Consider the following 26,052-nt stretch of genomic DNA (forward strand, 5'->3'; position numbering starts at 1 on the left):
CCTGGACCCAAGCCCCGGCGGTGGCCAGCGAGACTCTCCACCCGGCGGGATAAGAGCATGCTAGCCGTCAGCGGTCCCCAAGGCCCTGTGTCACGGAGTCCACATCCTTGAGACACGTGAAAGGAGCCCTGTCCTCTGGCGGCGCTGGGTTCCAGAGGACAACGCACGAGGACAGTCTCTTCTGAGGAGCTCACAACAAAGGTTCCTGAGGAGGTGCGCAAAGGCCAAGTGGGGCACCTGCCGTCCGTCCCAGGGCGTGCCGCTGACTCCACCGGCCTCGAGTGCTGGGTCTGCCGCGGGAAGCCCCACACAGGATTTCGACACCATTTACAATGGAAAAGTAAATGAGAAATAAGGCATTAAACATTTGATTCTTTTATTTCCATATGCAATGTAATGTTTAGGCACGCTGCTTGGGATGCTAGTTCTAAAAAAATCGTTGGCCATTATTCAGAATATCCTTTTGGTTTTAAATACTGGTCAGGACAAACAAATGATGTAAAAATACGTGAACAGTTTTCTATTACAGAAATGAAAACCTGATCTGCATCTAAAAGTGCAAGGTGAAGAAATTTAACCCTTTCCCCAGACGATATGGCAATATACGATATATTGCTTCAGCTGTTTGAGAAGGCTGTGATGTACTTTTATATTGACATAGAAAATTATAAATTACATTGAATTAGTATCCATAATCACTATATATATATACACAAACCAGTTCTAAAAAAAACACACTGGCTTAGAATTTATGCGTGGAAACCTCACAAGGTACAGGAGAACAATCCCCATGCGTAGGTGCCAGGTTCTGATTTCTAGCTGGAAACACTAGCCTGCAAAACGAACGCGCTCTGATCCACCTGCAGCGCGAGCACTCTTCCACGGGCCTGCCTGATACGGTTTAGGTTTGTTAAATATGCAAACTGCTCAGAAATGGTCACTGGTGATGCTTGTTAACAAGGTAAATTTGGGTGAATGGGTTAAAAGGCAGAGGAACTACCAAAACAAAACAAAACAAAAAAACAAAAACGAGAAACAAAGTAACTCAAACCACAAGTACACCCCAAACAGTCTAGTGTCTCACCTGTAGGAGGAACCATTTCAAGCAAACGAGACTTCAACAGAACATATGGCTTTACAGTAACATCAATTTATCAACTAAGTTGTAGCAATAAATACTTAATCTCTACCAATAGACTTACATTTTTTGATCCGTTTAAAACAATACAGAAAACAGTTACCAATCAAAACCTGGTTATAAAAAGAACACCAAATATTTCTTATTCAAAATCACGTTTGTAAGTTAGAACAACCAAAATTAACACTTAGAGGGCATTTCAACCCTACAACTCCTTGCCAGCCTGGAAGAGAAATGAATTCAGAATTTTGTACAAGGTGAAAAATGTATGAAAACTGCCTAATACTTTGGTCACACTAATAATTGTCAAATAGTTATGTTTCAAATACAATAGATCTGTGTATTCACTTTTATAAAACTATTCTTACAGCCATTTTAACTATAGTATTACTACTATTATTACATGGGTGGCACGATCTTATTTCACAGGCTACCCATTATTTAGAACAATACAATATAAACATACGCAAAAATTCTTGGTATTTGTCAATGTGCAATATTTTTACACTTCTGGATTTCTCTGTACAATGTCTTAGAATCTAGAATATAAAGGTTGCTGGTCCTGATCCTTTGCAGAGTGAGTGCAGCAGTGACGGCCTGGCGGGCTCCAGGTGAAGTCTCCAGAGGCCCCGAGCGGTGGCGGCCTGCGGTCCTCAGTCAGCAGCAAGCAGGGGTCACTCATCATACGGGGCCGTTGACAGATGTGTCACCTGGCAGGCTTGGCTGGTCAGTCCTGCGGAGGAAGAGACACACACCTGAGGCACTTAAAGCAGAAACAAAGGTGGTTTAGCCCCCCGAGGGCGGGGACGTTAATTTTAATACTGTTATGCGACATCTAACGCGAAGCCCGACACTTAGGAGCGACTTCAGGGAATGCTCCACAAACGCGTTTATGGAAAACTCCAGGAAGTCCAACAGGTTCTAAGCTTCACCTTAGCCGTGGCCAACAGGCATTTAGCAAGGGCTGCAGCAGAGCCGAGCTCCGAGAAACCATCCCACCTCAGCTTCTTAGAAGCACAGGCGGAGACTAGGGCAGTGGTTTTTACTGTTGCTCCCAGACCCGTCACGAGCCACATGCTCATTTCCTCCTTCAAACAGCTTTTTATTTGTTCCATATATTGGAATCCACATAAAATTTCACTTGAAAAGCAGGATTCTTCTACTGAAAGAGGGAAAAAAAAAAAAAAGGCTTGTAAACAAGACCAACTCTTGAAACCGGGTGTGCACTTTAACCAATGTGCTCCCGCCAGGCAAGTGTTAGGGCTGAAGCTGGGAGCACAGAAGAGAGAATGCTAGGGGCGGCTGGCGGGGCTCAGTCGGTTAAGCCTCTGACTCTTGGTTTTGGCCACGTTATGCTCTCAGGGTCGTGAGATCGAGCCCCGGCAGGAGCCAGCTTAAGATTCTCTTTCCCGGGGCGCCTGGGTGGCTCAGTTGTTAAGCGTCTGCCTTCGGCTCAGGTCATGATCCCAGGTCCTGGGATCGAGCCCCGCATCGGGCTCCCTGCTCGGCGGGAAGCCTGCTTCTCCCTCTCCCACTCCCCCTGCTTGTGTTTCCTCTCTCGCTGTGTCTCTCGCTGTCAAATAAATAAAATCTTTAAAAAAAAAAAAAAAAAAGATTCTCTCTCCCTCTCCCTCCACCCCCACGTGTGCCCTCCCTTCCCTCTCGAAAGAGAAGAGAAGAGGGAATGCTAGATGAACAGTATGGTGGCAGATACACAAATTCGACCTTCCTGCTTCAACACAGGACAGTAGAGTCTTGGCGGCGTTTCCAGAATTTACAAAGCCGGCTTGGGAAAGGGTGCTTAGAGAGGCACTGGGAAGCACACAGGGTGCTTCTGGATCAGCTCGCAACTCACGAGCCCAAGGCTTCAGACACCCGCCAACTCTGACAGAGAGCCAGGAAGCGGGCTCCACGAGCAAGCACTCTGGTAACATTCAGTGTCTGAGAGGCAGGGGGACCGGGGTTCTGGCAGCAGACACACCGGGCACAGATCCCACTATCACCACTCACAAGCTGCTGGGTCTCAAGTACACTTTCTCCCCTCTCCAGATCAGCTCCTCCCCCGTGAAAGGGGGACAACAATCCCCACTGATGGTGGGTGCGTACGTGACGGGTGCCGAGTGCCTGGCACACTGGTCAGCACAGGTATCGCACGTGCTCGATCCACAGTAGCTAAACGTTAAATTCCGTGCCCATGCAGGCAGTTCAGGGCAGTAGTGTGCATCTGTCAACCCCAGGGCTCATGATAACCTGGTTGTGACAGGAACCATGTGGGGAAGAGGGCATCTGGCAAGTCCCAATGGCTCTCCCTACCTCCCGTACTTCGCCCTTAGGACACAGATGGGACGCGCTGGACCACTTACCTTCTCCCTGCCATCACAGCAGCTCAATGTCACCTTCTGAGCGGCCTTCCTCCACCGCCCCATCTAAATGGGACTCCTGATCTCCCGTGCAGCTGTCCCGATTCTTCAGCAGCACCTCTTTCTACACGTCCCTCTATCATCTGGGGGTCTTTTATGCAACTGCTTCCCCCACCCCGGCCTAGACCACTGGCTGCCACACTTCCATGTGTTGGATGAAGGACAGATGGATGAATGTGTGGACACAAGGGATGCCCTCCTCTTTGTCCACTGGCCCTCCCCAGTGTTCCCCCCCCACCACCTCAGTCTGGCAGATTGAGAGGCAGGGCTCTTCACACCAGACGTCTCTAGGCGGGTAGAAGAGCAAGTGGGTTCCCCTAAAGCAAGGAATTCTGCCCTCCAGAGAGCCAAGGAAATGATCCCAGAGCCTCCTGTATCATTTATGTCTGAGAAACAAAGAGAGTCCCGAAGCAACTCCAGATTGGAATAGACCTGGACTGTCCTGCCTTCAAGCAGTTCGCAATATAAAGGAAATCTGTAGGTAGAAATCAGGGAGATGACATAACGGACTAGGAATAAGATCCTACAAAATACCTTTGAAAAAACATCCACTGAAAACCCCAGGCAAAAAAGGTGACTTGCCCAGAACACTTCGAAGCATACCTGGGGCCGGATCCCTCAACGCTGGAGGGTCACCATGCCTCCTCCTCCCAAAGCCTTCCCTAGAGCCAACATGCTCAAATAGTTCTTATAATTGTTTTATACGCCAAGAAGGCTTTTTTTTTTTTAATCATAGAAGCAAACCCCTCATGCTGGCTATAATTCCCATGAGAGAAACAAAAGCAGGGTTTGCCCCACTAAAGAGGTCTGCCAACCGGTGAACAGAGAGCGCCCCCTGCTGGTTCCCACTGGTTTTGTCACCTCTAAAGTGACAGATTTTGGGGGTGGGGGTCTGGTAAGGGGGAAAGTACAACTTCTCTGAAATGGCTTTAAAGGTTACTTTATTCCTTATGGAAGGAATGTACAAACTTAGATATATATAACAAAAAAGTTAACTCTGGGAAGTGCTGAGCAAAGTTCCTTGTGGTCCAAGGGCAAATCCTCATCTTCTGGCGCGTGCTCTGCAGCAATCGGAGGCCGCCCTTGCTCTACCTGCGAGGCCGTGCGTACGGGCCGGGGCGGCGGCCCTCGGCGGCTGAGGCTTTGGCTTGGCCTATCCCTTCAGACCACTGGCTCAGTCTAAGCAATAGGTGACTAGAAAGAAAACATCACATTCCAAATCACTCCGCTCTGGCAGTGGGGATTTTCACACTTAATCAAGACAGATATTTTGCACACACAAAACCATACAGGGAATCATCCAACAGTTAAGAATATGTAACTACATTTATAAAAGGGTCTCCAGGAAGGCTCTCCCCGTGTGTCACACGTGCACGATTATGGGAAAAGGGGTGCCAGGTGTTGCTGGAGGCTGGTGACCTCGTGGAGCCCGTGGGAACTTGGCTACCACAGCCTAGGGACCCCAATCCCAGAGGGGCTCAACATCAGCCTCAACTTAGCACCTCCTCAAAAATAAAAAAAGTGTGTAGGGGGGAGGCACACCAGCATCGAAGAGCCTTCCCTTCCATTCTGAGTAATTTCTTAAAGAGCCAGTGAGGTTACTGAATCTCCAAAAGCCAGTCAGTTTTTGGATTTTGGGGTAAGGAGGTAAACTGTTCTGAGTTCTCGGCTCAGGCATCCTGCCTAGACGTGGCCTGGGAAAATGCTCCTGTGCCGAGGAAGTCCCTGAATGCCCGAGGACATCTGTAAGGAGCTCTCCATCCCACCCCGGATGCCAACTTCCCTCCCAGCTCCTGCGAAGACAAGAGCCACAGCCAGAGTAGGGCCTGGGCAGATCTGAGGAAGTGGGGAGTTACCTCTGCTCTGGGCTACTGCTGGGGGGCCGGGGGCCCGCAGACTTTGCCTCTGTTGTCTCAGGGCTCTCCTCGACATCCTTACAAGCAGCATCTTGAGAGGTAGACAGTTTTCCTTCCTCACTGCAGTAAAGAGGAGGACAGGCAGCATTAGACATCCCAGGTGGCGGCACCGGCAGAGGATGAAGGCACATGCAAATGACCCTGGAAGTCATGGCGGCCATGGAGTAAAGCCCTGGGGCCAAGCATGCTCAGGGGAGGGGCCACAGGGACCACAGAGGGTGACTGGGAAATCACGAAAGGCAAGGATCACACACGGGAGGGAACCAAAGGAGGGACAATGTAATGCAGCTGGTGTCTGATAAAGAATGGCCCGCATTACTGTACATACCGATAGGATTTCAACACTCTGAAGCCAAGTGTGCAAAACAGAAAAAGAAATGTACAAGAGTTTCAGAATACTCCTATAAATGAGGAATGTGGGGGGTACTATGTCCACGACTGCACATAAGCAGAACTGCAGACTCGGTGGAGGTGTCAAATGAACCTGTTTGAAGGAATGAGTCTTCAGTTAAGGCATTTTGCTCTCAGGGCCCAGCCCAGCATTCAACAGTCAGCAGGAGAGACCCCGTCAACTTGCTGCTCCTGTCCCAGGGGCAGGGTGCCAGGGGCCTGCACCAGGACGGAGCTCTCTGACAGTGCATGAGAAATACAGACACTGGGAAGGAAGACAGAGCCAAGAACGGTGGCCAGAACAGGTGAGAGCGGATCCTAAGGGGGCAAGCAAAATATAGGAAGGGTTATCTCCCCCTCTGATGGCTCCTGGCGGAGAAAGACAAGTAGCAAATGCTTTTGATTGTTGATTGTGGGCTGTAAAAGTAGACTGTTAGCGATCCTGTCTGGACCTCCCATTCTGACACAATCAAGGCAGCACTAGAATCAGCTAAAGGGCAGCTGGAGATTCCCTCTGGGAAGCGCCATCATTCTCAGAGCGGAGTCCTGTCCTGGATTTGCTTACGAAAAACCTAACTTTAGGATCATTTCTTGGGTGGCTTTCAGATGGGTCTAGGCAATTTATAAGGAGGAAATTGAACTAAAGTCTAAAGATTTGTTGACAACCCAAGTCACCTGGTTCCTTACTCCTCTTTATCCCCATTCTCCACTCCCTCCCCACAAAAGCAACTCTCCTGATGTGCTTCCTACATGTTACTTTCATTCTTAGAAAATGTGTATAGTCATTGCATATCTGCATTTTGGAGGCATAGAAAGGGCTCTGAATTGCACACCTCATTGTATTTGTCTCTAACTCACCACAGTCTGGAAGACCCATGTTTCGGGTGTTGCTGGCACAGTGCCCTACGGGGTGAGCCTCCCAACTCCCCCTGCTCCTCACAACGACCCTCTGCACAGCGCGGCACGGCACCACCCCCGAGACGGCCTCCGTGTGAGCTTTTATTGGCACTTTCAGGTTTTCTCTCTAGATATGTGGGTTTAATTGTTTAGGAATTACCTTAAAGTTTGATATACTTTATGAGTGGTATTTTGCCTTTCATTATACATCCTAGTTGCTTATTACCGATGCAGAGAAAAGCTACTGATGTTTAAAATGGATCTGTTACCCAGCAGCTTCGCTGAACTCTTGTTAGTTGCAGAAGTTTGCTACTGACGCAGTGGTAGGTGATCGTTATTATCACTGCCTGTCTGATCTTTACCTATACTGTTTTTCTTTCCTCAGAACACTGTCCAGGACTATCATCTATACCGTGCCAGTGACAACGGACAGCCTTATTTGTTCCTCACCTGAAAGTGACAGCATCTGCAACTTCCTCCGTAAGTGTGTTCTGCTTTAGTATTTTGGTATTTAACTTCTGCCAAGTTAAGGAAATTCATTTCTGTTCCTGTTTTGCTCAGCTTTGCGTGTGTTTAAGATTTCATTTTTATTTGAGAGAGATAATGACCTGAGTCGAAACCAAGAATTGGAGGGACGCTTAACTGACGGAGCCACCCTGGTGCCCCTGTTTTGCTCAGTTTTAATCATATATGGGTATGGAACTTTATCAAAAGAGTCTTCAAAAATCTCAAATGAATTCCCCCTCTGTTAACATATCATAAATGACACTTTTCCTGATGGTCCGGGGAAAACCCCAACTTACCATTACGAATTATTTTTGATATGCTATTGTGCTCGGTTAGCAAATATTTTCTATAGGATTTCTGCATTTAGTTTGCTTTTAAGTGATATGAGCTGATCGTTTTCTGTAATCATCCCTATCTGGTTTGGCGTTAAGATTTCATGGCCTCATAAAAAGATCCAGCAGGTTTTGCACTTTTTCTATGTTCTGCAACAACTGAGGTAGGAATGAGCAGACGAATGTGCATGAAACAGCATCGAATCATTACTGCAACCAGCACATCCTATTTACTTGTAAAGCTGGCCTGCTCTAGAGCTGGTTTGCTCCGTTTTCCACCACAGATAATGGCTTGTGTGTGTCCTTTGTCCATTTAAATCTTACTATTAGCTTGTCTTTTTCTTCTTGATATTAGGTTTTTTCCCTACATCCTGCTCCTGAATCTTCCTTTGCAGGTAATGGTGGGTCTTTTCGTTTTATCATTTAGAATACCAGAAATTAAATAAAGAAAATTCATCAACCTTTTCCTTTACGGTTTGGCTTTTTTATGGTTAAAAAACCCTGTAACCCCCAAATTATAAAGAGATGCTCTCATGTTTTCTTCTCAAAGTTGTAGTTTTGCCTTTCGTATTTATGTTGAGGCAGATTTAATTTTATTTTTTCCGTGACATGGGTAATCACTACTTCTCAGTCCATTCTTTCCTCACCGACTTTAACACCATTCTAGCATGCACCAAGTTCCTGTAAGCGTGGGGTCTACCTGCACAGCATGCCCATTAGGAGCTCTGACCTGGTGATGCTTCCCTCCCTCCCTTCTTCAAAATGCTTCCCTCCCTCCCTTCTTCAAAATGACCCTGGTTATTTCCAGTTCTTTGGTCTGCTTTATGAATATCACCATCAGCCTCTTAATCTCCATGAAAAGCTCCAATGGGATTTTGATTAGAAACACATTCATTTTCTACGTTAATTTGTTAAAAATCCCAAAGATACCTTCTCATTAACAAACATGGCATATCTCTCTACTTATTTAGGTCTTTATTATGACTTTCAATCTTACAGACAAGGTTTAACATTTTAATTTAAAAGGGGGCGCATCTAGCACATTTCACATCGGTTTAAAGGATGCAATGGCTAAACTTCCCTGGTAATTTGAATACTTGTTCATGGATCTGTTCGTAATTTTTTTGTGTAGAAAATAATAATCTACAAACAAGCAAGAACCATTTTAGTCTTTCAAATCTTTATACCTTTTTTTTAATTTATGCAGCACTGGCTAAGACTGCCAGCCCAGTGCTGAAGAGCAGAGTGACTGCAGGCCCGCCTCACTGTCCGGGTCGTGTCTTGGAGGGAATATTTCGCATGCTTCATTGTGAAGAACCAAGTCTGCTATAGATTTTCAGAACACACCTTTAGCAGTTTCAAGGAGCTACTTTTTCTCGACGGCCAAAAAATCATGAATGGCTTTAATTTTCATCAAATATTCCTCTCCATCTACCTAAGGTCCCAATGGTTTTTATCCTTACAGGTCTGTGAATCACCCCAGAACACTTTACCTGGTCACCCTATCCTCACCTGCACTGGACACATCCTCCATCCTAACTCAAGAACACCCTGTTGGACTCGGTTTGCTAGCTTTTAACTTTGGAGTCTCGTGCATATGCGCCCCCATGGGGAATCCGTGCTCCCCTTTTGTGCTGTGTTTTGCAGGGACCTCACCACGAGGTGGGACGTACCCCTTCTGCTCCGCAGGGCTCTGCCGAGTACGGAGATGCAGCCTCGAGCGCCAACCCTGCCACAGCCCCAGCTCCGCCAGGAGTGCCTGTTGCTGTTCTTTCAGGGTCGTGCTCCTAGTTTCCTGTAGGATTCCTTTTTTGATCCATGAATTTAGAAGTGAGGTTAATTTCCAAACAGACGGTTCAAGCTATCATTCTGCTGCTGATTTCTACTGACTGCATTACGTCTGGAGAAGACTGTGTGCAGGGCACTGACCCTTTGGTTTTGATGGGCCAGTTTCTACTCGGCTACAGATGTGTCCATTTTTTATTCTCCTGTATTTTAACCCACTAGACTTAATCTACAATCTTCTGAGTACTAGAAAGAGAGGGGAAGGGCACTCAGGGACCCCAAACTCTCCCTTCTTCATTCAGACTCATGGGGCTGAACAGAGGCGCTAAGATGATGTCAGGCTAATGCCTAAACCCACATCTGAATCAAATCAAAGATGTTAACACTTGAGGTGCTCCCCACCCTCCCCCAACAACCTGAAGCTGTCAGCAGGATCTGGCCCTGGTTACCTTTTGAAGACTGCGGTTTCTGTCTTGGCATCTACAGTGAGGCTGAGAGTTTCCTTCATGCCGCCATTCATCACTGTCTCAGTTACCTTGTCTGTACTTTCTGCATCCTCCTCTCCGTCAGAGCTGGCTTCCATGGCTACACTGGCTGGTGCTGAAACAGAACACACAGTGGATGGTCACGCATACCAAAACCAACAAGAAGTCTCCCCAACCTTCTGTGGGGACCCATCCACCTGATGTTCCATCTACTGCTTGAAAAAGAAAGATGGTTTGCTGGCTGTTGCCTAGGCCATTTCTTGATGGGCAGCCTTCTTAAAAAAGCCATTCCATAGGCTTTTTTCAGCACAGGACCAGCGGGCCCCTCCAGCCTTCCCAGTTCAGTGTCTACCCACACCCCCAACTTCTCCCAGCCAGCCTTACCATTCCGGGGGTGTTCCAGTCCACAGCCGAGGGCACAGGAGGCAGCTGGATATATTCTAGCCTCCGCCCGCTTCACCCCACAAGTATTGAGGTTATAGTTTTTTTGTGTGTGTGGTTTTTTTTTAAGATTTTATTTATTTATTTGTGAGAGAGAGAGGGAGAGGGAGAGAGCACAAGCAGGGAGAGTGGCAGGCAGAGGGAGAAGCAGGCTCCCCGCTGAGCAGGGAGCCCGATGCGGGACTCGATCCCAAGACCCTGGGATCATGACCTGAGCCAAAGGCAGATGCTTAACCGACTGAGCCACCCAGGCGTCCCCTGATGTTACAGTTTATTCAGGCTACTATTCTCATTTGTCCTTTTCCTTTCAGTTGGGTCCCACTTGGGTCTTTAAGTTACTTTCTTATGGTTCCTTGTGGGTTATTTCTTTGTTCTGTAATAGGTAGCCATATGCTATACTAGTTATAAGCTTGGGCTCTCAAGTCACACTCCCTGAATTCAAACCCCAGCCTCACCACTTACTAGCTGTATCACTCTGGGGCAAGATTTTTCTTATCTATAAAATGAAGTTAACTAAACCCACTTAAGAACTGAGAGATAAAATGGGGTCATCTATATAAAATGTTTAGAAGAATGACAAATAAAACCAACATTAGTTACTGGTTTTATTACCTTTCTTACCCTTGGTTCTTGTGCTCCCCCCATGTCCCCCTTTCTTTTTCTAAGGACTTACTTCTTTCTGCCCTCCACATACTGATTCCTCACCCCCCTTCACCAACCTCCCTCTCCTCCCACCTCCCAAGCCCCATTCATTAGGCTGAAAAGAGCTCAGGGTCTCTGCAAGGAACAACGTGTGCAGTTTGAACTTGACAACCCACTGGATACCCCTGACCATCTCAACTGTTCATAAAGGTGAGAAGAAAATAAACAGCCTTACAGCCTGAAACATGCCGAGACACCCATGTGCGCTCCAGTAAAGCAAACTCCAAGTGACAAAAGAATTGGGTACCAGACGGGCTTGAAAACACACACACCTAATTCTGATTTTATTCACACTGGGCACTGTAGACTAAGACATTCTTCTTTTCTGGGCCTGTTTCCATTTCTGTACACTGACAGGACTGAACAACTGATAACAGATCCCTTATGCCTTCTAGAATCACCATGCCTGGTTCTGGAATGAATACATAATTTCTTTTCATCGGTTGTCCTGCGGACCTCAGACCCACCATCTCAACTCCCTAACTCCTTTGAGCCCTTGAGCCGGTGAGTCAAGACTGGCTTTATAAACTGTTACGTGGACAGAAACAAGTGTTTAGATCTAGAAAACTAAGCATACAGCCCAAGCCTGAGCAACCTCAGCCAAGCGGCCAGCAGGCTGTGTCAGCCGGTGCCCTGCTCCCCACACCTACCTTCCGGCTGTGCGGCCAGTGTGGCAACACTGGGAGTCAGAGGACCCATCGGCTCGGTGCTGGTTTCCATTTCCACCGGAGAATTACTCCTTAAAGAATCTTTTGTACTTTTAGAAAAGAGAAAATTCAGATGTTAGCAATGGCAAATAGCCCTCAGTTACATGGTTCACAAAAACCCTCTGAAAGGCAGCTCTGGTCCCACTGGGGTGACACGGGCAGTCGGTCACAGAGCCCACGGACAGAGACAGACAGATCTAGGTGCAGAATGCTGCTTGCAGCGCAGGTGAGCATGTGTAGGCAAAGAGCCCGCTAAGTCAGCAGCACGGGGGCATGCAGGTTTCGTAGAGGTTTGCAGAAAGGTTCAAAATGCACCAGCCTCTCATCCTCGCCCTTGTCACCAGGCGCCCAGGGCTGGGACAGCAGGGGCTGACAGCACACCGCGGTGCCAATCTTAGGAAAATCCCTGCTTACACTAAGCCAAACTGCCTGCGGGCCTCAATGACACTTAACGAGAAAACGTGAGCTGTGCACAAGGGGTAAAGGGAAGTGAGTTGCTTCAACAACAGTCCCAGTAACCAAGGGCTCGTAAGCCCTAGTTACAAAAGACGGAAGAAAGCAAGAGGTGGGAACTCGACCACCCGGTGCTGGAATTGAGTCCGTGAAATAATTCACAATACTTTGGAGACATTTCCCACAAATCTCACTTTTGCCCCTGAACTATAGCTTCCTGCTATCCTTAGAGCTGCCGTAAAGCCACGTGGGTTTTAGCCAGTTCTCTGGTTTGTTGAAGACGGTAACCACGAGCTCCTAACAGTCTGTGCTCCTGGCTTGCCTATTACCAGTGATTAGTTAAAAACATTACTTGTCAGAGCAGGGAAAGCAACAAAGTCTTTCAAATGGGGTGGTGGAGATAAAGAAAACAATGTTTAGCAAATCAAACTAAGCCTAGTAAGACACGAAATCCATGATTACTACTCACATGCTGGCAATATGATTCAGGAAAATTATGAAATGCCAGGTTGCTGTCATCAAGAATACTACAAATGACAAGACTGACAGCCATCCCTGTCATGCCCCTTAATTTATAGCACCAGCCTAGCTACAAGGGAACAGAAGTTCCTATTATCTGTTAAATTCACGATACATTCTGCATCTTCTGTAATGCTCCACAGAGAGGTGTCTGTCAGGAGTTCTTGGTTCCACCTCGTTCCTATTCTCCTCAACCCTGTTTTCTGATAGCTCGGTGGGGCTAGAGAAGCCCCAGGAGCTGGCACCCTGCTACGTCACCTCCTGGGGCCACACTGTCCCGGTCTACTTTGTGCACAGCCTACTGCCTTTCCCAGCTCATCCTGGATAAAAGGAAGGAGGACGGAGACTGGTTTCCTTGTAATTCGTAGCTGGGTCACTATTTCCCCCATGCTGATTTGTGATCTTGTGTAGGGCACCACCTTCAGGAAGGGAGTAAATCAAGGTGACACGCCATCCCCAGTTCTCCTACAGAAAGGCTGAGGGAGCTGGCACACGTGCACTCACCTCAGGGAAGACGTGAACTCTGAGAAAGAGGCCCAGCCTGTCTCCTTAGTTGGCATTGGCTCCTCTGTGCTCCAGACATCAGACCCCACAGAATCTAAGGGAGCACCATGGGTTGTCTCCATGGGGACATCAAAGTTGGCTGACCAGTTGGGTGCTAAAAAGAGGAGAGACATCTCCTTTTGAGAGTACTTCAAAAGTTCAGTGGACTTCAAGATATTTTTCAGAAACAGATTCACAATGATAAAGGCCAGAGTGGTGGGGACAGGGCACTCTATCACACCACTGGTAGGAGCACAAACAGCACAATAACTTGGAGGACAATGTGATAACATCTATCCTGTTACAAAAACTGTAGGTTCCCTTAATCCCTTAACTCCCATTTCTAAGATTTTTTTTCTCCAATAGAAATATCACAAGAGAATGCAAAGCTACATATAAAAGAATATGCTAATTTCTTACTTCTGACAAATGTACCGAGAGTCTATTAACACGGGGAGGAAGGGGGGTGAAGGAGGGGTGCAGAGCCACTCCCTGTACAATCTCTGCAACTTTTCTGTAAATCCAAAGTTATTCCAAAATAGTTTAGGAAAAAAAAAAAAAAGCAGAATGTTGGATATTCAACTGCAATAAATTGGAAACTTTAAATGCTTCCCAATCCAGACATGGCCCCAGTTCATACTTTAATGGCCTCCCTGCAGTCCAGTGTAATTAGCACAAACAGGAAGGCTTCTGGTGACATAAGAAATACATAGTTGGGGTCCACTACCACCCCCAAACCCTTGGAATCCCTGAAGTAGTGTCTTTTTGTATGCTAAAGAATGACTGGTGGCCTCAGGATGGGGCTGGTTGCCAGGGGAACCAGCCAGTGGTTAGAGGCCTGAAACTTTCAGCCCAACCCCATAGCCCACCCTCCTAGGAGGGAAGAGGGGCAGAAAGTAAAGGAAATCACAAATGGCCAATGATCTAATCAAACATGTCTACTTAATGAAGATTCCATAAAAAACTCAAACTTCAGGGGTTCAGAGCTTCTGGGCTGGTGAACAGCAGGTACATCCCAAGCTCCATGGGAACAGAAGGTAAGATCCTATGCTTGGGACCCTGCCCGCCCATGTCTCTATTTCTCCCTTCATCTGGCTGCTCACGTCTATCCTTTAAAACAGCCTCACCGCGCTGGCTGCCAGCCGAGGTTGGATCTAACCTGCAGGTCTGTTTAAACGTCACCTCCTCAGAGATGTGTCTCTTCAGGTGAACTCAGGTCTCTGTTCATGTGCTCTCACTGCACACCACGCTAGGCTACACAGAAATGATCTTCCCAGGAGAGCGCCCCAGAATCTACCACAATCTCTGTTTCCTCAAGAGACTCTAGACCCCTGGATACAGAGTCTGTGTACCCACACCTGGTACGCAGCCGGAACTTGACAAAGCCATGTAGACTAGAACTGAATTACGGAGAGAAAAGCCCATTTCTTCCTCCTGAAGATGGTGAGCTGGGGAAGCAATGAGAGGAGAGAGGCCAAACCTCTTTTCCTCCAGGGCTCTCACTTTCCGGCTCTGTCCCGTGGGGCTGTACTGGGTTACTGCTAAGGTCCCGGCCAGCTCTGGGGTGGTAAGGCCCACCCGGCACCCCGAGCTGGCTTTCAGCCTCCAGGAGTATATGAAGGCCTTCCTGGGGAACATGACACACTCTCGGCCCAGAAGAAAGCCCCAATATCAACCCACAGAAAAATGTATTTGAATTTTTAGAGGTTAACAGGTATTTTTTAAAGGCCAGCGAATGCAAGTCTTCTTAGCAAGTAGCAGGACACAAACAAGCACTGAGGCCACACACGTTCTAGGGTTATAGGCTTCCTCAATCAACTCTGAAGAACCCATTTCAAATAGTTTCAGCTTGAGGAGGTTGCCTCTGGTTTAGTGCATTCCCGATTCCACAAACATAGCCTTTCCTTGTCTTCCATCATCTCTGGTCTCTCCCCTGCTGCCAGGCACCCAGGCTCTGCAGCCAGAGCCTAGGACCACCCCCCAACCCCATCCCACCACAGCGTGCTGCACCTCTAGCCAGACCCACATGGGGGGGGGGGGTGTCCACATTGTTAGACACACCCCATCATCAGAGGGACAACTTGCTCTTTCCTTCAGGCCCCATCCTGACACACCTCCAAGGGGACTCAGAAGACTGTGTTTCAGCCTAACTCCCATCCTGCAGATCAGAGTGCCTCGTTTTTGTTTTGGTTTTTTTAAGATTTTATTTATTATTTGACAGAGACACAGCGAGAGAGGGAACACAAGCAGGGGGAGTGGGAGAGGGAGGAGGCTTCCCGAGGAGCAGGGAGCCCGATGCGGGACTCGATCCCAGGACCCTGGGTCATGACCTGAGCCGAAGGCAGACGCTTAACGACTGAGCCACCCAGGTGCCCCTAGAATGCCTCGTTTTAAAACACATTTCCAACACACAGTGACTAATACAGATGAAAAGAAGATGACTTACGTTCATTCAAGTCTACCTCCATTTTATCCTCTGTGCTGGCACTACTGGGTTCAAACAAGTCTTGTTTCGCTCCGTCTTCTTCTTCAGAGTCTGTACTTTCTTCACTGTCTGTACTCCCCGAGCTGGGGGGTGGGGGGTGGGAGGAGACCGAAATAGTTAATGCTGCCTGTCAGTCATCACCTAAATCCAGAACATTCTGAAGGTCATCCAGTAAGAAAAAGTCATATGCACGTCAACCGATTCATTCCCGCCTTCGTGAGTGTGCCGCCTAACTGCTCTCAGCTGTTCCCGCTGGCCCCTGGCTTTGCGCGAACATTTGGGGCACATCTACAAGCCGCCTTCTAAGAGGGCCTAGAGGTATCTCATTGTGGCGCTCACATGCACTTCCCTCATGGCCAAGATGCTGAGCTGCTTCTCATGTGCCCATCTCCCACCCACACATCTTTTCTGAAGGGTCTTCTCACATCTGTAGTACAGTTTAAGAAACAGGTTACTGTCTTTAATTCTTACAGAGCCCTGGGAGTCCTTTCTGCACCCTCCAGAGAAGCCTTGTGTCAGGCGCGTGATTGCAAATGTCCTCCCCAAGTCTATGCACCGTCCCTTCCTTCTTACTAGTGTCACTAGCCGAGTAGAAGTGCTTAACTTTGACAAGGTTGAGCTTATGAAAATTTCCTTTCATGCAGTGTTTTTGGCATCCTATTTCAGAAATCTTTCCCTAACCCAAGGTCACAAGGATTTTCTACTGTAAGTTTTATAGTCTGATGCTTCACATTTAGGTTTAAGATCCATTTGGAATCCATGTATATATGGAATTTGGAATCCATGTGTATATATGGTAAAAGGTATGGACTGAGCATTTTGCATACAGATGTTCACCTGTTCCAGAACTATCTGTTCAAAAGACTATCCTTTCTCCACGGAACTGCTTTTGCACCTGCATCAGAAGTCAGCTGCCTCTAAGCCTACTTAATTTATACTCTTTTCAGTCCCCAGAACTATTCTGTCTTACTGATCACACTAGATCTCAATTACTATATTTTGAAATCAGGTACTGTCGGGAGTCTTCTAATTCCATTCTTTATGAAAGCTGTTTTGGCTCTTCTTGCTCCTTTGCATTTTCATTTGAATTTAAGTACTAGCTTGTCGACAGTTACTAAAAAACCTATTATCATTTTACTTGAGATTACACTGATTCTAGATCTGGGGAGAATGGGCATGTTAACAATATTGAGTTCCAAATCATAAACATTCATCAATTCTTATTTCTCTCAGCTGCCTTGTAATTTTCAGTGTCCAAGTCTTAACACATCTTGCCAGATTTATCCTTACGTATTTAATATTTTGTTGCTACTATGAATAGGATTATTTAGTAACTTCAATTCTGTTTGTTGGAATTGTATAGAACTACAATTATATAGACCTAGCACCGTGCAATCATGCCAAACCTACTTAATTGTTCTAATAATCTTTTCGTAGATTTCAACAACAAATTTTCTACATGGACAAGAACTGCTGTCTGTGAAGAAAGATAATTTTTACCCTTTCCTTTCCAATCTAGATGGCTTTTCTTTTTCTTGACTTATTGTACTGGTGAGAAGCCCCAGCAACAATCCTGAAAAGCTGTGGTAAGAGCAAACATCTTTTGTCTTGTTCCCCATCTTTGGGGGAAATCATTCCGTTTTTACTGTGCTGCCAGCTGTAGATTTATTGTAGAAGCTTTAATCACGTTAAAGAAATTCTCTTCTGTCTCCAGTTTGCTAAGAATTCTTATCAGGTATAGATGCTGGATTCAGCCACATGCTTATTGATTGATTTTCAAATGTTAAACCAACTCATATTTCTGAAATAAACCCTCCTTGGTCATGATGTATTATTGTTGCATTTATTTACTAAAACCACATTATGAGAGTTTCTGCATCCACGTTATGAGAATAACTGAGTCATTTTTCTTGTCATGTCAGCTTTGGTTATCAGGTCACACTGATGTGGCCTCACAGAATGACATGGGCACCATTCCCTCCTTTTCCATTTTCTAGAAGCTTTTATAAAGCTGGTCTAATTCCTGAAATGTTTGGTAGAATTCACCAGAGAAACCATCTGGGCCTGGAGTTTTTGTGTGTATGTGGGAAGTTTTAAACTAAAAATTCAACTTCTTTGGTAGGTAAAGGACTATTTGGGGTTTTTTTCTTTTTGTTTTGAGTTTTGGTAGCCTGTGTCTTTCAAAGACTGTCTAAGTTGTTAGGTTTATTGGCACAGAGTTGTTTACAATATTCCCTTTTTATTCTTTTAGTACCAGCAGTGATGTCACCTGGCTCATTCCTGGGACGAGCCATTCCTTTTTCTCCTGACCATTCTGCCCAGAGGAGCATCAACTTCCTCGATCTTCTCAAAGAACAGCTTTTGACTGCAACCATTTCCTCCACTGTTGTTCTGTTTGCCCTTCATTCTGGTTTCTTGAGGTGGAAGCAAAGGTCACTGGTTTGAGAGGTTTCTGCTTTCTTAATATAAACAGTAAAAAAATGATCCTTTGAATACCCCCTTTGATTTCTTCTGTAACTCACTTGTTACTTAGTTTCCACATATTTGGAGGTTTTCTAGGGGTCTGTTACTGAGTTCTAATTTAATTTCACTGGTGTCAGAGAACATACTTGGTAGGACTTGAAACCTCTGGAATTTACTGAGATTGGCTTTATGGCCCGAATACGACCTCTCTTGGCATGAGTATCTTGTGACCCTTGGAAACAGTGCCTGCCCTGCTGCTGCTGGGTGGGGAGCTTTGCAAATGTCCAGCAGCGTCACGAAAGCGGACAGTATCATGTGTTCTGGGTCTTGGCTGATTTCTGCCCGTTATCCATCACCCGAGGAGGAGCGCTGGAGCACAGGACCAGAACTGTGGATCTGTCTATTTCTTTTGCAGTTTTCTCAGCTTTTGCTCCGTTATTTTGAAGCTCTGTTATTAGGTACATAGGCATTTCAAAGTGTTATGTCTTCCTAAAGACCTGACCCTGTTATGACCCTTCCTTTACCCCTTTCCTCTGAAATCTGCTTTATTATTAAATAGGTAGATGTTCTACCTTTTCTTTTAACCTGTTTGTGTCTTTGTATTTCAATTATTTCTCATAGGCAGCATATGTGAGACCTGATTTTTTATCCAATCTGACAATCTCTTCACTTTAACTGGGGTTTTGGGATCACTTATTTAATAGTATTCAATGATTCCTGATGGGGCTGCCTAGTTTTAATGCTATCATACTGCTAGCTGTTTTCTGTGTGTCCCAGCTGCCTTTTATTTTTTTGCCCTCTTTTAGATAGTTTTTATGATTTAATTTCCTTTGTTGGCTTATTAACTATAATTTCTTGTTTTGTTGCTGAGTGGTTGCCTTAGGGCCCACAATATACATCCATAACTTACAGAGTCTATTCTCAAGTGAATCATACCCCAAAACTAGAAACCCAAATGTCCATCAGCAGGCAAATGAATAAACAAATTCACCCACTTGGTGAGTAGTACACGCATTCGACGGAACACTACTCAACCATAAAAAAAGAATGAACTACTGATACATCACCCAACATGAATGACTCTCAAAAATAATGTTAAGTGGAAGAAGCAACATTAAGTAGGTAATATGTAATTTGATTTATATAATACTTCAGAAAACACTAATCATTCTAAAGGAACAAAAAGCAGATGGGAGAAGGCAATATAAAAGGACAGGAGGAAACTTTTGCAGGTGATGGGTAAGTTCATGATCTTGATTGAGATGATGGTTTCATGGATGTATTCATGGATATATTCATATGTCCAAACTTATCACACTGTATAACTTATATAATTTATTATATGTCAATTATCCCTCAACAGAGCTGTTAAAAATAATAAAAAGTTGCCTTTTCTCATCATCCTGTGTTCCTTCTGGGGATCAACTGTCACGTCCTTCAGATACTGTCTTCACCACCATACTTCCCTACACTCTCTACAAACAGTACCGCAATGCTGTAACAACGTGTGAGGACAGTCTGCCCCCAGAGCATAGATGGCAGTAGGCAATGGCCATTTAGTGAATACACTCAACATGAGGACCAAAATTTCATAGCAAATGGTGACAAACAAGTCTGACTGGGGCTTTATCTTAAAAAAAAAAATTAAATTAAATTTAAAAAAATCGTCACGAAGGTATCTGTCTCTTGCTTCCTGCTCCTGGAGCTGCAGCTACCTTGTGATTACAATGTGCAGAAGATGGGGGGCGCCTGGGTGGCTCAGATGGTTAAGCGTCTACCTTCGGCTCGGGTCATGATCCCGGGGTCCTGGGATCGAGTCCCACATCGGGCTCCCGGCTCAGCGGGGAGCCTGCTTCTCCCTCTGACCCTCTCCCCTCTCATGCTGTTTCTCTCTCGCTCGCTCTCTAAAAAATAAATAAAATCTTTAAAAAAAAAAAAAGAAGATGGAAAAGTGGGCATAAAAAAAGCTAGGTTTAATGACCTTCAACAGCTGTGGATCATGAGACAAGTACACTTTCCCTGGTTTGAGCCACAGCTGGGTCTTCTGTAACCTAAAGCAAGAAGCCTTCCTAAGAGACACGACATAACCGCTGGGCACGCAGAGAACAGGCAGGTGATGTCGGCATGCTCTGTTCTCCAAGAGGAATAAATGGCCAGGGGACAGGGGCCGGGAGGGAGTTTGACTTCCACTGTATATTCTGTTTTCTCTGAATTGTATGCCATGTGGAAACATTACTTATTAAAAATAAATAAAATAAAAATGAAGGTTCAGCTGCTATTCTCTCAACTACGAAGGTTCTAGTAATGGATACTCAGATAACAAGAACTCCCTGTGTACTGAAGCAAAAATGTATATAGGTTCTTGGGCTACAGTAACTTCAATAAATTAGAGAGGGAAAAAAATTAAAAAACCAACTGGACTGATCCCAAAGGAGACAGGACTCTGTCTCCCCAAGTTAGATTAACTTTTAGAAACAACTTTTCTCTGGGCGTCTGGGTGGCTCAATCGTTAGGCCTCTGCCTTTGGCTTGGGTCATGATCCCGGGGTCCTGGGATCGAGCCCTGCATCGGGCTCCCTGCTTGGCAGGAAGCCTGCTTCTCCTCCCTCTCCCACTCCCGCTCCCCCTGCTTGTATTCCCTCTCTCGCTGTGTCTCTGTCAAATAAATAAACATAATCTTTAAAAAAAAAAAACAAAAACTTTTCTCTTTCTTGGGGAAACTTTTAGTTTTTCCTAGGAAACAATACATAACTCAGCTGCTGCCATTTGTTCCTGGTAAGGGAACATCTACTCAGAGCACTTTATACTACATTGCTCAGCAACACCTCCCATTCAGAAGAGGCTGTGTCGTGCCGCTTTATGAACTATCTAAACACTTCCAGCATTTTCAAGTTCATCACCTTCACTCATCCACATCCTGTCACACTGCAGACAGGAGTACGGTACCACCTCACATCAGCTAACAAGGGCATTTCTTTCTCTCTCTTTACGTAGGCTCCACACCCAGTGCAGAGCCCAATGTGGGACTCAAACTCACAACCACGGGATCAAGACCTGAGCGCTCAACTGACTGCGCTACCCAGGTGCCCCAAAACAAGGGTATTTCTGATCATGACAGAAGCACTGGTCTCTAGGTCACATATATACATCTGCACAGGATACAGTATATGTCTCCTAACCATCATTTACTTTATGCACTGGGTATTACTGCTACTGTAACACACTCTCTCACCTGGATCGTCTTTGGGATTCTGGTGTAAAGGCAATGTGCTTTTCCTCCCAGATGTCTTCCTCATCAGAGCCACCATCATCAAACTGCTGTATTCTCTCCTTACAACATGCTTCAAACAAGGCAATATTTCCCTAAATAAAAACAAGTGAGAGAAAAAGAACAAAACAAACTTAAAAATCAAATTATTTCCCCCAAAAGTTACCGATATAAATTGTGTTTTTCATTTCCTTTTTCTTTTTTGAAGATTTATTTTAGAGAGCGAGTGCGCATACACAAGTGGGGGGAAGGGCAGAGGGAGAGGGAGAGAATCTCAAGCAGACTCGCCACAGAGCGTGGAGCCCAATGCAGGGCTTGATATCACAACCCTAAGATCATGACCTGAGCTGAAATCAAGTCAGATCCTTAACTGACTGAGCCACCCAGATGCCCCCTTCATTTCCTTTTAAAGACAGTGCCTAATATACACCAAAATAAGATGTAAAAGCATCTAATGTCAGCTTTTATGTAACAGAGTTCCCCCAAAAAGAATGGATTCAAAACTTCAAAGAAGCTCCCCCAAAAGACTGGATTCAAAAGGCCCATACAGGAGTCTACACTGTCATCACGGACTCGCTCTCATCTGGTAAAGCACTGGGTTACTTCCGAGAGCTTCCCTGCCCCACCACCTGAGATGCAGTCCCACATCTGCCCTAATAGGAAAGCAACCTACATCTCCTCTGCTTTTACCAGTCCGGCTCCACAGTGATGAGTGTCAACAGTGCAATCAGGAGTTTCCACCTTATCACATCAGCAAATAAACCAGTGGTCTCTCATGTTAATTAACATAAAAATCAAGACTTGCCCACTCAAATAACACTAATCCCACATCACCTGCTACCGGGGCTGACCTGGTGTCTGAGCCCTGCCTGGGGATGACAAGCTGGCCCTGATCTAGCCCAAGTTTCTCTCCTGGTGACATACAGCTGAAGTAAAAGGCGGCTGGCTGGACCCAAACTGCAGTATTTGAAGCTACATGTCTACACTGCAATCACAAGTGACCCGGGTTTTCTCAGCCCTGCCATATCTTAAACCATGGTTGCAAACTCACACCCACAGGGAGCATGAAGGTCATGTGAGTTGGTGAAGTAATACCAGCCTAAGATGAAGTTTCCTGGAGCTCTCGGAGAGGGTCCCGGCGCATGCGGCACCTGTATGCGTACTCTGACGGATCCCAGCTCCCCCTGGTCCACCCCTCATATACCTTGTTGCTCATGAGACGAAGCATTAATACTTACACTTTCATTTGTATTCAGAGTAAAGTTGATGTCTGATACCCGATCAAAAGAAACACTGTAAACAAAATATAAGTATAGGAACAGTTAATTACCTATAGACTAACAGAAACTATTCACAAAACATTTCAAATTTAAAATATTCACACTATCATTTAAAATCTCCACAAGCAAAGCAAAAACCTGCTTGCATTAAATGATGCTTCTTTCCTTGGTATTAAGGAACTCATACAGGGTGGAAAGGCAGGCAGGGAGGCCTTTAAGACAGAATAAACACGCCCCTGAAGCCTTCCTACAAAAGATTTTTAACATCCACGGTAACAACCATGGTTCCCTGGGCCATACTTACTTGGCCAAGAAATAGGCTATTAGCAAAGAAGAAATAAGTCAAAAACATGAAAAAGTACCCAAGAGCTGTCAAGACACTGAACTTTCTCCAGGGATGGCCAAATTTATACACAGAATAGACTTCCCCCAAATCCTGTAATATGGCATAATCAGGAAGAAAGGAGGGGTAAAAACTCCTAGCCCATGAACGCTAACTTTGTAAGTATAATTTTTACAAGATCTGTTCTAATCAATCATTATTCCAAGCACCCAATATAAATTTTAAAGAGACAGATTCCTAACTAGTAACATTTACTGAGCGTGGAGATAGGGGAGCCTGCAGGCTCTGGTGTGAGTGCCTCTGGCGCACAGACATAAACACCACGCGGACAGTCCTTGTTCTTTTTGGATCTAAACGAGCTGATTCTTAGGGCAGCCAACAGCCTTTAACCCTTACTCTGCTTACAGTGAAGCCTCCATCCACTGCGCTCACACAGCAAGTCGCACAGTACAATCAGGGCTTCTCACGTGCTAGAAACTGCCCCTGGTGACAGGAGACAGCACCGCCGGCTGGCGCTCAACTGTGAGCAAGGAGCCACACACGCACCGGGTGCTGACGAGCACCATCGGGCACTGCCCCGTGAGAGAAGCCATCTGATATTCAAGTCTGTCCTCAGTGAGCTAGAATACCCCCTCGTAAATACTTTATGCATAAATACCTCTCCTTTCCTGAGGCCAGATGCTAGGCCATTTGTTTTCATTGCTGTGGACCACCCACACGTTTTTCATTCATTAATTTGGTACAGTACCAATCATCCCCATCTCGCCGCTCCTCTTCCCCCGCCTGCAGAACGAGTGGCCTGACTGCCTTCCCAACACCCAACCCTCCCTTACGGTGGGTCAACCAGAGAAGCCACATGGGGAGCTGCTCCTGCCACAACAGGATCCCAGCTGCTGATGGGAGGGAACCACCAACTACAGCACGGACTCGCTACTCTGCGTCACGCTAACCAGCACGACAATGGAAAGGGGCAGAGCAGCGATTCCAGTTCCTGGGAGAAGCTCAGTCTAAGTATGAACAAGCTTCTGTGAGAGGCCACGCCCAGCGGCAGCCCCTCTGTGCGGGAGTGATGCTCTCATCCCTTCCTGTCCTCTGGCTGCTTCAGTGCCCGACAGGCCAGAGCTATAGGGACACCTGGGAGGACAGGCTCCTCTTAACACACGAATGTGGAAGAGTGCCCAGAGCCCAGGAGAATCACATATCTCACGAGAAGCAGGAGTGCATGAGAGAGGGAAACATGAAAATATACTCACTTGCCAATGTCATCTTGATCTGCAAACTTCTCATCGTTGAAGCCAAACTGGTCAATAAAATTGGACGTCATTTGTTGCATCTGATAATCAGAAAAGGCCTGGCAACCCCAGGACCAGTGACAGTGATATAATGATTCTAATGACATTCTACATACTATTTGCCCATTTGTGTTCCAGAAACCATCTTATTTATTACAGCCTTAGGGCTTAAAAAGTTGGTGTGTTTTTCTAAGAAAAAAAAAAAAAAATCAAATAATTTCAGACACAATTTACCCAAAAAGGGAAATGTTTGGAATTTGGCCCACAAGTCATTCTAATGCACATGTCACTGTAAGCAATGTTAAGTGACCACTCTGTCCTCTATTGAGAATTATCTTTAGAGAGAGGTCTGGGTTAAGTCTTGTTGGAAGAGGTGATCAAGTGACACATGACAGTCTGAAATTATAAGATGTATCAATCACCTCTGGACACAACCAACCTTAACCTAAGATCCAGTAAGTGGTGACCACCCGACCTCCCTCTGTATGTCCCACCCCCAATCCACTACAGTAACATCGCACCAGAGGTCAAACAACTAAGAATCACAATCATAATCCTACAACACAAAGTTCAGAAACACTTCATTTTCTTAAAAAAAAGACTTCTGTCTCAGAGGCTGGGAAGAGTATGAAAGTAATTTCTACCCTACCTACCTTAGAGAGAGAGGACAAAGTGTTAACACTGATCTGACATCACTCTGAGAAGCCTACAACTGTAAGATCCATAGAGGAACCTGTTCTGTCTCCTACGCCATTTCTAGAAAGCATCAGGCTCATTTGGGTTTTCTTAGGTGAGAAATGGGGGAATGTTAAAATGGACTTCACAAAAATGTTGATCTTCTGATTTAAAACAAGCAGGCCCAGTGGAGCAAGAGAGATGCGCGAATGTGCTGTACATTATCAGTCAGGAGTGAAGGACAATGAAGATAAGCAAGTGCCACTCCTCATTCTACCCCAAACAATAAATACGGAGGCAAATAAATAACAATATGCATGCTGTCTTGTGGACAGAGCTCTGGACAGATGAGAAAGCTTTTTCCTCCAGGTGAGCCCCATACCAGGGGCATGAGCAGTAGCTGGTGGCTGAACTAAAGACATCAACCTGAGGCCACTTGCTGGGATGGAGGCAGCTACAACGGAGTGAAACCGAATCCTCCTTGGTTCTCCTTTTGAGCACAGCCCACAGATCCCACCCTGCAGACATCTGCTGCAAAAATGCCTCTACCATTAATTCCTGTTTACTCATTCTGGTGGCAGGGAATTATGGCATGGATAATCCAAATTGAAGATGATTAAAAAATAAACCTTATATTTGGCTTTGGAAGGCATCTCTTCCTTAGGTCTGAAAAAAGTGGTATCTAGTTTACTCAGAACCTAAAACCTCACTTTTTTCTAACTCGAGAGCCCCACCGCCCCTCTGCTCACTCGCACACTTCCATGCCATCCCCTTTCCTGCCCACAGAGGGGATACTGTCTGAACATGGGGGCCGGGGGGCCAGCCTCACAGGAGCGCACTTGGTAAGGCACGCCAAGGCCGAGCCAGGGGAGAACTGGTGGACGGAGAAAGGCAGGGACAAGTTCTGCCAGGCAGGGCTGAGTCTTGGATATATGAATGAAAAATATGGTATGCAGTACTCATATTCATAAAAACCAACAAGAAAGAAGCCAATTCCTCTGAATTGCATCTT

At 45.9% G+C, this 26,052-nt stretch overlaps 1 protein-coding gene across 17 annotated transcripts in view; it reads right to left on the minus strand.

Moving 5' to 3' along the window:
* Positions 1 to 359: 359 nt before the first annotated feature.
* The window catches only part of PPP6R3 (protein phosphatase 6 regulatory subunit 3), a 139,016-nt gene continuing 113,323 nt past the window's right edge, over positions 360 to 26,052 (minus strand). For 6 of the 17 annotated variants that reach the window (XR_010406768.1, XR_010406766.1, XR_010406760.1 and 3 more), the window contains 10 exons: positions 24,327 to 24,424; positions 22,689 to 22,743; positions 21,415 to 21,545; positions 15,682 to 15,803; positions 13,197 to 13,350; positions 11,664 to 11,770; positions 9,835 to 9,985; positions 5,415 to 5,534; positions 2,138 to 4,752; positions 360 to 1,871 (listed from right to left, as the gene is read on the minus strand). Coding sequence is in view for 7 of the 17 variants with exons in the window: in XM_064576065.1 (XP_064432135.1) it covers positions 1,820 to 1,871; positions 5,415 to 5,534; positions 9,835 to 9,985; positions 11,664 to 11,770; positions 13,197 to 13,350; positions 15,682 to 15,803; positions 21,415 to 21,545; positions 22,689 to 22,743; positions 24,327 to 24,424 (990 nt within the window). In the remaining 10 variants the exon portion in view is untranslated. The remainder of the gene's footprint in view (positions 1,872 to 2,137; positions 4,753 to 5,414; positions 5,535 to 9,834; positions 9,986 to 11,663; positions 11,771 to 13,196; positions 13,351 to 15,681; positions 15,804 to 21,414; positions 21,546 to 22,688; positions 22,744 to 24,326; positions 24,425 to 26,052) is intronic. The other 11 variants (XR_010406769.1, XR_010406765.1, XR_010406767.1 and 8 more) reach the window with 6 other exon arrangements.

This window comes from Mirounga angustirostris, unplaced genomic scaffold (genome assembly GCF_029215605.1).
Source record: "Mirounga angustirostris isolate CCGP_5_RB_7025 unplaced genomic scaffold, mMirAng1.0.hap1 SCAF_13, whole genome shotgun sequence".
Classification (NCBI taxonomy): domain Eukaryota; kingdom Metazoa; phylum Chordata; class Mammalia; order Carnivora; family Phocidae; genus Mirounga; species Mirounga angustirostris.